The sequence below is a fragment of the Ictalurus punctatus genome, chromosome 19 (genome assembly GCF_001660625.3).
Source record: "Ictalurus punctatus breed USDA103 chromosome 19, Coco_2.0, whole genome shotgun sequence".
Lineage (NCBI taxonomy): Eukaryota > Metazoa > Chordata > Actinopteri > Siluriformes > Ictaluridae > Ictalurus > Ictalurus punctatus.
In genome coordinates this window covers 21,409,334-21,423,059 of record NC_030434.2, presented here as the reverse complement: position 1 = coordinate 21,423,059, position 13,726 = coordinate 21,409,334, and the positions used below count along the sequence as shown (strand labels likewise).

Below are 13,726 nucleotides of genomic sequence, written 5' to 3'. Positions count from 1 at the left end.
TATGTCACCCTGGTGGTTGGCTTTATTGTAAAAAGGTCTTTATTTATTCCGTTGGATTTGAATATCTGTGTCACAGATTTTTTTTAGCTCTTTGTTGGCTGTAAACGTAACTGGAAGAATACATACAGTGGGGTCCAAAAGTCTGAGAGCACGAGTGAAAATGCATCTATTTTGCATTCTTTTCAAATGTAACAAAATTTATTCAACAATTTTCATTACAAATTATATTACTGACAACAACTTGAGTGAAAAGTAGAATCTTTGAAATATTTACATGAATTTAAGAGTTTCTTAGGAAATCTTAGGAAACCTGGAAATCTAAAAGCACATGAATTTAATATAATTTACATAGGATTTCATCAATATACATACCATATCCCAGATCTGTCAAAGTCTAATTCTCTAATCAGTGTGTTGCTTTCTGTAGTCTGACATCGGGTAATTGAACAAACGGAATAAATATAAAAATGAACGATTTTGTGACATCCTCCTTAGATGACGCGTAAAGCAGATGTAAGCATAAGTGTGCATCCTAACAGGAAGTAACTACACATCAACAGGCAAGGCGTTGACAGATTTCGGTCAATGGAATAAGACACTTGTTCCTGTTTAAGTGTTTAATAATATAAAACACTTGCTGTGATTGGAAAATGATTACCTTTGGGCTGGTAACAGTTACTTCACTTCTGCACACCAATCCAGAGTTGCACAGCACTTGTGTATTTTATTTCTTATTTTTTTTAGTGCACAGACAGACCATTATGTTCTTATTTATATGACTTCTGTTGAGTAAAACTCTATTTTCATATTTGGATGCTCCATAGACAGACGCATATCTAAAACAATGAATCATAAAATGAACGTTTGGGAACAAAAACACATGAGTAATGGAAATAGTCAAATGCAAGTGAGAGTGTCACTGATTTTTTTAAAAAAAATAAAAATCTGGAGTTGGAGTCTCTGTGTTATGAAACGGGACTCAAGACAGGAAGTAAGCGCAGGAGTACAGTCTTTATTTGCCACTTAAGTCAACAAACGAGGAGGCGGGAAACCAGATCTAAACAAATTTGAACTCAAGCAAAGAACATGAAATCTAAACAGGGTGTGGAAACTACCACATTTAACTAACTTAAACAGTTATCCTTTAAATAGAAATGAGGCAGGAAACACTCCTCATTGTGGCATGAACACATCTTTTAACTAGAGCACCAACACATCACTCTTAACTCTGGCATGACAAACACTCTTGACTTTGACATGGCACAAACACTTAACTATGATAGGGCATAAACACTCTTAACTATGACAGAAGCTAAGGAACAGGAAAACAGACAGAGCATGGCAACATCACAACCTGGCACCATTAATCATTCAGGTCTCGTCTCGTCTCGTCTCGTCTCGTCTCGTCTCGTCTCGTCTCGTCTCGTCTCGTCTCGTCTCGTCTCGTCTCGTCTCGTCTCGTCTCGTCTCGTCTCGTCTCGTCAATACTTTAATGTCGCGCGATGTACGCAGAAACGCCAGGGGTTTAAGTAACCAGTCTCTTAATTGCTGACAGCTGGCAACACTAGACATAGTTTTAGCATCAATCACGTGCACGTCAATCACATGCACTTCAATCACGTGCATGTACGCACTCTCAAGCCGCTAGTGCACGTTGTTGCCACAGCGCCATCTGCCGGCGGGATCGGAACACTGGAGGTTATCAGGTAGATGAAAGATTGGTAGATTATTTAAAATTCAGATGATTCTTGTTGATATCAGCCATCAGCCATGTCTGATTTGATGTTCAGTTCTCCAGATACCTAAACACACAGGAGGAGTTGAACACACACACACACACACACACACACACACACACACACACACACACACACACACACACACACACACACACAGAGAGAGAGAGAGAGAAGTTTGCACCACTTATTGCTTTTTATAGTATTTATTTTGCATATTTAACACCTTTTAAATTCAGTATATTTAGAAGCAGCATCATTTTCCAGATTTTCTTCATTTCTTAGACTTTTTGCACAGTATGCTACTCTATGTGTGTGTCAGAATATAATATGAATGATGATGATGATGATGATGATGAATAGAAATAGACATTACACTCAGAAATAAAAGAAATACTATTTGCTATGTAACCAAATATCAATGTTAAAATCAAACCTAAAAAAAAAAATTAAAAAAAATTCAACTTTGCAACCTTAACTTCACGTTCTCAGGGAAAAGAGGTACTAAACTGTACCTATCCTTGTTGCTGCGGTGGTACCATCAAGCGTACATCTTCAAACATACATCATTGGTACCTTTAGTATGTATCTTTTAACAAGAAAGGTGCATGTAGTGTACCTTTAAAACTTTACTCCAAAAATATTTTTTTAAATTGCACATTATATCCACATTTTCAGGTATTTTAAAGATACAAAAGATAAGGCAACCACTGCAGTGACAAAGAATTGTAGAGTTTAGTAGCATTTTTTCTGAGTTTGTACAATCTTAACTGCGATATGTTCAGATGTCAGATATCTGTCCATCATTCAGGGTTTTTAAAACACGTACTGAGAGTATTTAGTAATGTCGTTACCACTTCTTGTAGAAGTGTATGTATACTTACAGCATCCATCACATACCTCTTCACCAGCATCGTGTCAGCCTTCTGTCAAATTTTGACTCGGGTATGAGCAGCAGCCGTGCACCGGCCGTACCTGCTGTGTGTCTGAGACGAGGGGATTTATAAACGGGACTCAGGAGTGACGTGTTTGAGGTGGGAGTGACTCGAGGCCCCCCTTAAACTGACAGAATTGAGCCCCTGTTTATCCCAGAGCATAGCACATCCCAAACGCTGGACCAAAGAAACCTTCATGCTCTAGAGCAAACATGTTGTGTGCATTTCATGCCTAATCACTCACAGAAACCTTCAATGCCTGCTATGACTCTTCTTTTCTATTTCTAAAAGATTTATAAAAGATTCTATTTCTTTTAAAGAAGAAAATATCAAATTGGTTTCAGTATCAGTATCGCCCTTAGAAAAGAAAAAGTTTTGTTGTTTCATCTCTTCTTTGCTTCTATTGTTTTCTAGGAGGCTTAAATATCTGGTGATTAATTGAATGAAATTTGGTACAACAAGTCCTCTGACTGTGGCATATCACATCTTCCTACCAAATGTGTCACTGTACGAAAGTTACACTTAGCTAGATTTTACTTCAGCTGAAGGTTAAATTGTATTTGAAAATTTTTCAATAATTTGACACATTTCCACAACCGCTCATGTGATTTAGAGTTACTGTACCATACTTTCACCAAATGAAGGGAGCCATTTTTGCAAAGCGCTTCACAAAAATAACCACAAACATTAACAAAGGATAAAATTTATGTCACTCAGTGTGTTTGAACTTCTCCAATTGACAGGAACAGTTGGACTGAGGCGGCAGTTTTATTGTTTTTGTTGTGGTGTTCGTGGTTGATGGAAAATTCTGAGAGGTGCAACAAAAATGGACATTTTGTGTGAGCACATAATGGTGCAAAAGCAGTAAACATTCATTAAATATCACAAATAAGGAGCTGATGAGCTCTTCAACCTTCATCAAACATAACTCATGCTCGAAAAGCAACACTCCATGTTTGGCCCAGTGCTCAGAAATAGCTCTTTAGAGAGTTTGGTGTATTCTTCCAAATAAAGATATAAATTAAACAAACGACAAGTGTTTAGATTCATATTGATGTGTATTCATCAGTGGTGTGTGTGATGAAAGTTGATGTTAGAATGTTTAACAAATTTGTGATGATTTGGAGGTGTATGAATTGACCATGCATCATGAAGCTTCTTTATAAAATCTGGAGTTTATATTCTCAGCATTCCTGCATTTGAGTCTGTTCTTCAGGAGTCAAATCCTGTTAAAAGTTCCTTTCTCACATGCTGAGGTTTCCTTGTTCCACATTAAACCAGTCAGCATACAAAAAAAAAACACCTGTGAGACCTTCCTGCACTCCTGACACTTTAAAGACTCCAGACCAAGGGCCCAGTTTGCGATATTCCTCTTTTAGTATGTGGAAAAATCTGGAGAGCATTAGGAGCTTTGGAAGGAGTGAATTGTGCATTAAGAGTATTGCATGTCTAAAGTTTCATTTCATATTCCAAATAAGATTAAACCAAAACCTGTGCATTGCCTGTTGCTGAGTAAACACAATTAGGAATGAGGTGAAGTCTGCTCCAGAAACCTTCAAATTATTGGATCATTTCAGCTGCATGATTATATAATAATAACAGGCTAAGCAGAGTGGGTTTTCAAGCTGTACCTAGTTGAATTAGCCCACATCATGTTCCATAGCTGTTATCTAAAGCCTGATTTATGTCATCGGAATGTTGTGGAAAGTACTTTAGAAATTTGGAAAAACTGAAGCATTAAATCTGCTTGTACATCTCCTCAGGGATTAGCCTGCAGAGGTCCCTATATTGCTCAATATATAAGCAGAAATTCCTAGCAGGCAGAGTGAAAAAATAATAATTTTGCTCTATGTCAATTAACAAGACAAAACATTTATTTATTTATTTATTTTTCTAAGCAACAGTAAATCTTCCAATACACTCACCATCAACTTTATTAGTAGCACCATACTAATACTGGCCCCAATTTTGACATGATTTGAGATTTTAACATGATTGCTTTACATAATTGCTGCAGATTTATCAGCTGCACATTCAGGCTGCGAATCTCCTCTTCTACCAATCCTGAAGATGCTCTACTGGATTCAGATTTGGTGACCATATTGAAGTAACCTGAGCTCATTGTCATGTTCATGGTTTCAGTTTGAGACGACTTTGTGACATGGTGTATTATCATGGCATTACAGGAAGGTAAACCGTGGCCTCTTGATTGGAATTAAGGGGTGCAACGTATGCAAGAAAAAAATTCTCCACACTATTACACCTACACCACCAGCCTAAACTGATGACACAATGCACATTGGGTTCATGGATTCATGCTTTTGATGCTGAACGCCAAATCCTATCATCTGCATGTCACAGCAGAATCCGATTATCATAAGCGCGTGTAATATTTTTCCGATCTTCGACTGTCCTGTTTCAGCGAGTCTACGCCCACTATAGCCTCAGATTCCTGTTCGTGGCTGATAGGAGTGGGACCCAATGTGGTTTTCTGGTGTTGTAGCTCATCTGCCTAAAGAGTCAACATGTTGTGCTTTCTCAGATGCGTTTCTGTTCACCATGGTTGTATAGTAAAGGGTAGCTGTTTGAGTTGCCATTGCCTTTCTGTCAACTCGAACCAGTCTGGCTATTCAGAAATTTCTGAAAAGCATAACTGAAGCTCTTGTCATGTATCTGCATCATTTTATTCATTGTGCTACTGTTACATGATCGGCTGGATAATTGCACGAATAACTGCAGGTTTAACTTCCTCTGTGGATGATAAACTGAGATTACAAACAAACATTACACATTTTGCCTATGGGTTGGATGGAAATATTCCAAAGTATTTGGTGTGTTAAAGTTCAAACATGGTGTAAAAGACATAAAACACTGAAAGACATTGTACATTATTGTAAAGGCTTTTTAAAAATGGAGCACCATGTCATACATCATGTGTAGTGTAAATAAATAAACACATTGCAACAATGATGTGTGTATGGAATGTATTATTCAAAATAGAACAGTTGAGAAAGGTCAGTAAGCATAGCATTTAACTCTAAAACCTGCATCAGTTACCACAGTCATCATTCAAGGTAAAAAATCCAGGGAATAGGGAATATATCAAAAAGACACACTATATATGTGTATGTATAAAAGGTACTGAAACGGAATGATTCCTCATGGATCTGTTTAGTGGATTCACATAATAAAGAAATTCTAAGGGAAACTGGATTTTGTTCAGACATGAGAAATTCTTTGCGATAATTTTTTTTTTTTTTTTTTTGTCTGACCCAGAGGAGCACAGTATTCTGAAACATTAACATGCACATGTTTTATTTTCATTTTTAGGATCATAGCCATATTTCTAAGCCTCTGAATGAGCCCCTGGGGAAACAGTGCCCATTCTGTACCCAAAATCCTGTAGCAGGAGGCATTCCAAAATCCTCGGATGGAATAATTTATTGTTTAGCTAAATATTTCATCATCTGTGAGCGTTACCATGGCCTGGAGCTTAGATCAACACGGCTTCACATAGTCCAACAGATATAACCAATAAGGTGTGAATTCTTCGCAATGGCTGGCGAATTGTATTCCACTCCTAATTAAGCCAAAATCATGGGTTTGTATGTTTGAATGTTAACAAGTACATCATTGCTGACTAGTTACAAATCATGAAAATGACCGTCATTTTTAAGATTTGTACTCGATGAGTAATTTCAGCTTTCTCAGAGTTTCCACAGTGAATATGAACAGTGCTTCCTGTCTGTATTGTAGAAAAGCCCATTTCTTTTTGCAGCCTGCAAATAAAGGTGATGATCTGGGAAGCATGTTATTATAGAAAATAACCAACAATGGGATGCTATGATGAAGCTGAGTTACTGTTAACAGTAGAAGATTTTCCTATAACAGCACATCCTCGAGTGTTTTATTCCTTTTACACCACAGCAGTTTCCCAACAATGACAGTCAGGTTTGCGTCTGAATCTGGTCATCCCAGGATGTTTGGTTAAATAGAAGCTTTGGTTAACAAAAAACTATTTGGACATTCAGGTAGAGGAATTAGGGATAATTGTGATGATTTATAGCTGATATGTACTTCTGTGAAGATGCACACACATGCATGAGGGTTGAGAGGGTGTTTATGGGTAATTGCAGCTTTTACAGGAGACGTGCACATCTCCGACATCTCAGTTACATGTCATTAGAAAATGCCATCAATCAGCATCAAGCAAGTGTACTGGACAGTGGTGGAATTGGGAAGAGACCCAACAAGCACCATGTGAAAAAATAAATGGAGCAGTTATACGTTTTTTAAACAACCCATATCCTTTAAAAAAAAAAGTCAAAAACAGAGAGGTGAATAGGAATTTTTAGAGGGAGATAGTTAAAAGCTCTGGCAAAGATTTACAGATATTACACGTGGTGTTGACATTTTTTCACAAAGTCTCACTGACACGAAAAAATAAAAGTTAAGGTCCATGGCTACAGTGCCATCGGGGCAGACTAGGCCCAAAAAGTGGCCGTGGACTTTCTGCCCCAGAGCAGACCACCACACCCGGCCCACAACACGCCCCATCATAACACACCGGCTCGTTGATGGTTAGACCCATTTTTAACACCACTTACTAGCATAAAAATATAACACACACAGAAACATAAATGTTATTTAAGGATATTTATTTGAAGTAGCACTGAACATACATGAAGTCATATTTGTAAAACAGACAAACAGAAACAGAAGAACAAAATAAAGAATATAAAACTGAATATAAAAAAAGTGAAAAAGAATATAAAACAATCAAGACAGCATGTTAGCTAGTCAGGGGGCATCATCTGGGTGCAGTGTAGGAGAGCTCCACCACTCAGCTGTACAACTCCTGAATCAGGAATGAAACTTTATTTTTTAACATGAATCCATGTCTGAATAACACACTATCATCATGTGACATTAAACTCACCTATGATCATGTCTGCATAGTTCAGGGTTTCTCTTGGGAGCAGGTCAACAGAGCTTTATGAGGGAATGAGGAGGAGATATACATATGTATACACATGAGAGAGAGAGACAGAGAGAGAGTGTATGTGGATGCGAAAGTGTATATTTGAAAGAGCATGTCTATGTGAGAGAGTGATAGAGAGAGAGAGTGTAGGAAATTTGGGATAAAATAAGATATAAAAGTATATAAACTAATGAATAAAATATAGAGAATTAATACTGAGTCAAGTGAAATCTTAAAACCTAAAGACAGCTGGTTTTTGACACTAGACAGTGTGGTGGTTGTGTAAGAGCACACCAGCACGAGAATAAGGAAATTCTGACAGATGGGACTGTTGAAGAGGAAAGTACCCAGGCGCAGATGAAAAGTTCTCTCACACACACACACACAGAGGAAATTTTGATTATTAACATTTAACACTAATCAAAAAGAAACATTACTCTTTGCTTTTACAGAATAAAGTTTCACAGTATGTGTGCTGGGCACATTATAATTATTAACATAAAGGCCATCGTGAAGTTTGCAATGCATGTAGGTGCAAAAGAGAGGAACACCTGGAGAAAAGTGGGAAAGTGGGTTTGTGCGCATCAACCGTCGTGGAAGGCCCAGGGCTGATGCTTGACCATATGTCTAAGTCAGAAGAGCGCATAAAATATAAGGAATAAGATACAAGCACAAGTCTGACCTTATCAAGGGTCAGACGAGGAGCAAGAACGGACGAGACAGCCAACTAAAAAGAGTAACAACTGTACTGTACAGATAAGCATATTAGAATGTTCAACTGTATAACCGTCAAAAATGATAATGGACTGTAGGAAGAGATAAAGGAAATTTAGAGCAGTTCTAAACTAAACCTAATTTCTCTTCAAGATAATGGGAAATTATGTACTCGGGATATGTGTGGAAGATTGTGATTGGATGTACCAAAAGAGAACTGTGTATGAGTGGTTAAAGCTAGATAAACCTGCTTCGTCTGAATCCAGTCTTCGTGAGTTCGGCTGTTTTACTTATCTGAAGTGTAAGATAGATCTTTTAATCAATTTTATAGTTTGAACTTGTGGGCTAGCAGAGTCAATGTAGGTTGGAGAAGCAAAATATCCTGGCTACACCCAAAATCTAAACTTTAACAAGGTAAATGATGACAATTAATATTACCGTACAGAGATCTTTATTTATTTTTTTTTAAATGAAAATAGGTTTTTACAGTGGGTGACTGAGTGTATTTGTTAAACTGAATGTTTTGTGTTTTTTGCAGATGCAATCCCATACGTCTAGACATCTTTGCTGTGTGAAGAGACGTTACAAGTAGGTCTTTATTAGATAAAAAAAAAAAAAAGGATTACGACAATAAGGACAAATGGGGAGAACAAGGGATGTGGAGGGCCCCATGCCTGTGTTTGCCGTAGGCCCAAAAATGACTTAATCCGCCCCTGCCTCTCAGGCCGACACCTCTGTATTAAAAATTCTTTATTCTAATATTTTCAGATACGGGATTTTTTTTTTTTAATTTCCGTGAGCTGTAAGCCGTAATCATCAAGATTTAAAACAAAAGAGGCTTGAAATTTCACTTTATGTGTAATGTATCTAGGATATATGAAAGTTCCACTTTTTGAATTAAATTACAGAAGAAAAAAAAAAAAACTTTTCTACGATATTCAAATTTTTTGTGATGCACCTGTTGCACCTTAAGTTTGACAGACAATAAGACATGGATCCTGATATTAGTTATACAGTAAGCTATTAGTTATAGAGTAAGATTGCAGCAACATTAATCCTTTAATACTTTAAATTGAGTTGATTTGTTTAAATCTAGCAGCTGGACAGGTTTAAATTTTAAAAATGGCTGCACAGAACATCTTAAGGAAACGTGTTTATTTGTTGCTAAATCAACAATCACAAGAGTACCAGACATTTTATACTGATAAATTTATCCTGATGGACAGAATCCAACATGAAGGTTTTAATCAGTGTTTTCCCATGTTCAGAATGTAAAATGTAGATCAACAAATCCCTAATTAGCTCTAAACTTGCTTTAATCTAACCCTTGTTGCTGCAACTCACTGTATGTCTACGTAACCTGAGATTAGGTCTTTCTCTCATACAGACATCAGAATATATTCATGCAAACAGAACAAAGGCTGTATTTTCCATGCTAAGTAAAAATCCTCAGCACTTCAACCTCATGTCCATCACTCAATGTACAAGCCGAGAATTATGCTCTTCTATTTCAGGTCCGTATTTACAGTAGCTCAAGAGTCCTCTGCTTAGAGGAGCGATAATTCCCAGACCCCCTGTGTGCGTACGTGAGAGGGGTAACGTAAAGTGGTGTTGCATTTGCCATGAGGAGACGTGTCCCTTCATTCTCTGTCTTTCTCTAGCACCTCAATGTTGGCTTTTCTCTTTCGGTTGCCAGGTAATTTAAGTGTTTCAACACTGGCAGTCTCTTCATCTGAGCTCTCCTCGGATAACTCCTCTTCCTCACTGCTGTCCGAGTCCTCCAGCTCCACCAGAGCAACATCCTATTTAGGAAACACAAACACCCACGCACGCACACGCACGCGCGCACACACACAAAAAGAGTGAGCATGGTTAGCAGGATATGTACAGGGATAACTCTGACAAGCACAAATCAGTAGTACGTCTTATGAAAGCAATACATTTTAAAAGACTTCTCCAGACATTTTTTCTTGACACTTTCCCACATACATCTAAGCACTTCAATCTTAAATCTTTTAGGTGCGCATACAGAGTACACATGCCAAATTCGAATTGCAGTAATTATCGGGGTCTCCCTCTTATATCACTCGTCAGCACAGCGCCCTAACCACCAAGTCCACACAAATATAAACACTGAATTCTGACACATGCTTACATTTGTCACAAACTAGGTCAGGAGACTGGTTTCACTCCAGAAACCAAGTGACCAGGTCTTACCATCTCAATGATGCGATCTGCTTCCTCAACACTCTCGATGTCAAAGTGACCTGCAGGAAGGGTCTCCATCTGCTGCCTTAACGTCTCATTAGCCCGGGCCATCTGAGGCAGGAAACCCTGGACCCTGTCTAGAACTAACACACACGGTATTAAACAAAGAAAACTGTATAATCGTTGATATAAAACACTTCAGGATGTGCTAATAATCCACTCTGGGGTGGTAACAGTGTAACAGTAACTCTGTAGAAAGTCCAAACGTCCTCACCACTGCTTCTCAGGACCTTCTCCGTGTGCAGCGACGACGCACACTTGGATTTCAGTAACAGCTTTTCAGGAATTCCTGCAAGTAAAAGAAACAGCGGATAATAAGGGTGGTTCGTAGACCCTTGTTTGGGAAAGCAAAGATTAATCCAAGCTTTTTAATGTCAGCCTCATATTGTACACTAGAAGTGGTCAATGTGGTGATCACACTATCGTTACAACATTTATTCTGAATAATTTCAGCTCTATAACTTTATCTGACTGCATGTTAAATAAAAAATAATAATAGAATAATAATAAAGTCATCAAATAAAACTCTCTAACACAAATGGAACTATGGGAATTATGTTGTGATAAAAAAAAAAAATCCAAAATAAATCAAAAATAATTTTATATTTTATCGTCTTCAAAGTAGACATCCTTTTTGACTAGAATGTCCAGAAAAGCATTCTCTGCGTTTTCTCAACCGATTTCTTGAGGAATTTCCCTGAGATGCTTTTAAAAGCAGTTCACACCTACGCCGGACTCTTATCGGCTGCTTTTCAGTCGCTCCGAGTCGTCCTTTTAAAAAAAAATTTTTTTTTGTAAATAAAATGTTAGTTTTCTAATGAAAGAAATGAATATGTTGGCACGAATATATTTCTCTCTACAACACCGATTTCACACATTTAATCACACACCTTCAGATCAAAAGCTTTTTAAAATCATGAGGTACATTTCAGTCAAGTGTCTCCAAAATTGAGACAGGTAGTGTACATCTGCATAAATATGACCTAAAACATCACCAGATTTTCACACAAGCCTTCAAAGTAGATAAAGAGATCCCAATTAAACAAACGAGACAAAAATATTATACTTGGCACAGGACGGCTTGCCATCATCTATACAACAATGAATTCTGAATTATTTCAGCGAATTTTAAAGGAAAATATCAGGACATCTGAACTGAATCTCAAGAGAAAGTGGGTGATGCAGCAAGACAACGATCCTAAACACACAAATCGTTCTACCAAAGAATGTTTAAAGAAGAACAAAGTGAATGCTCTGGAATGGCCAAGTCAAAGTCCTGACCTTAATCCAATAGAAATGTTGTGGAAGAACCTGAAGCAAGCAGTTCATGTGAGGGTTAAAATTCCTCCAAGCCGATTAGCAGGACTGATCAACAGTTACAACAGTGCTGGACTGATCGACAGTTACAACAGTGCTGGACTGATCGACAGTTACAACAGTGCTGGACTGATCGACAGTTACAACAGTGCTGGACTGATCGACAGTTACAACAGTGCTGGACTGATCGACAGTTACCGGAAACGTTTATTTACAGTTATTACTGCACAAGAGGATCACACCAGATACTGAACGCAAAGGTTCACATACTTTTACCACTCACAGATATGTAATATTGGATCATTTCCCTCAATAATTAAATGACCAAGTATAATATTTTTGCCTCATTTGTTTATTTGGGTTCTCTTGATCTAGTTTTAGTCCTTGTGTAAAATTTTTTAAAAAAGTTTTAGGTCACTTTTATGAAGAAAACTCTAAAGGGTTCACACATTTTCAAGCACCACTGTATTACACACATAAAACGTATCTACGATTCTGCCTGATTTTTTTTATTCATTTATTTTTTTTATTTTAGTCGTTCTCGAATAAATCGCTTTTGCTTTAGTTTGCACCAGCCGGTAATGCTACACGATCGAAAATATGCACCTTTAAACCAAAAGATTCACAATTCGCCCTGTTTTGTGAATAAATAAAGCTACCGTGTCCGTTCCCGCAGTCCAGCAAATCCCGAGAGGTACTTTTAAGACTGTTACTCTTCTTTACGTCCATCTTTTCCAGTCACTTTCCTTATTTGCAACATGTGCGATATGTTTACTCGAACAACTTCCGGGTGAAAAAAAATATCGAAACGCCGAAAAAACACGAATAACACCTCTAGCGGTGAGCTGCATGAATAACACCGTATGCCCTCTAGCGGTGAGCTGTATGAATAACACCGTGCGCACTCTAGCGGTGATATGGATGAATAACACCGTGCGCTCTCTAGCGGTGAGCTCGATGAATAACACCGTGCGCACTCTAGCGGTGAGCTGTACGAATAACACCGTACACCCTCTAGCGGTGAGCTGTGTGAATAACACCGTGCGCCCTCTAGCGGTGAGCTGGGTGAATAACACCGTGCGTCCTCTGGCGGTGAGCTGTATGAATAACACCATGTACTCTCTGGCAGGGAGCTGTATGAATAACACCGTGCGCTCTCTAGCGGTGAGTTGTATGAATAACATTATGAATGTTATCATGAATCATGGATATAGTATCGAGTATCACATCATGAATAGTATCGACCACCACCAGCGGTTAAATGTATTAATAATTTGAAAAATAAACAATGTATAAATTGTTATATAAACATATAAATGTCATAATATATGAATCAATAAATATAATATAATATAATATAATATAATATAATATAATATTTGGGTGTCACAGTAGGTAGTGTTGCAGCCTCACAGCTCCAGGGTCCTGGTTTGATTCTCAGCTCGGGTTACAGTTGTTGTTGCAGTGTATTGAATGTTTTCCTTGTATCCTCATGGGTTTCCTTCAGGTTTACAGGTTTCTTCCCTCTGTCCAAAACCACGCAGGTAGGTGGATTAGCTATGCTAGATACACTAGAGCTCAAACTGGGGACCTATATAAGATAGGTGTGCATGGTGCTGGGCAATGGACTGGCACCCCACCCGGGCTGTGGGTCTAGTGTTGCAAGGATAGGCTCCCTGCTCAGGTTAAAGCAGAACTTCTGGGTGAAAAGTTACAGCAACAAAAAAAAAACCCCAACACAACATTACTTTATGCACTCTCTAGCAGTGTGCTGT

General features: G+C 38.0%; 1 protein-coding gene across 1 annotated transcript; it reads right to left on the bottom strand.

Annotated features, from left to right (window-relative positions):
* Positions 1-8,800: 8,800 nt before the first annotated feature.
* On the bottom strand, positions 8,801-12,761 carry nopchap1 (NOP protein chaperone 1). The gene is made up of 4 exons (XM_017494911.2): positions 12,611-12,761; positions 10,849-10,923; positions 10,584-10,717; positions 8,801-10,168 (listed from the first exon to the last, which is right to left on the bottom strand). The coding sequence occupies exons 1-4, from the start codon at positions 12,678-12,680 to the stop codon at positions 10,007-10,009; spliced, it is 441 nt and encodes a 146-aa protein (XP_017350400.1). The 5' UTR covers positions 12,681-12,761; the 3' UTR covers positions 8,801-10,006.
* Positions 12,762-13,726: the final 965 nt, after the last annotated feature.

Excerpts from the sequence above, each read along its gene's own strand:
- nopchap1 (XM_017494911.2), bottom strand. The coding sequence starts at position 12,680 with ATGGACGTAAAGAAGAGTAACAGTCTTAAAAGTACCTCTCGGGATTTG. Across the intron at positions 10,924-12,610 it reads GGACTGCGGGAACGGACACG|GAATTCCTGAAAAGCTGTTA; the intron begins GTAGCTTTATTT and ends TTTTACTTGCAG. Across the intron at positions 10,169-10,583 it reads CAGATCGCATCATTGAGATG|GATGTTGCTCTGGTGGAGCT; the intron begins GTAAGACCTGGT and ends TTTCCTAAATAG.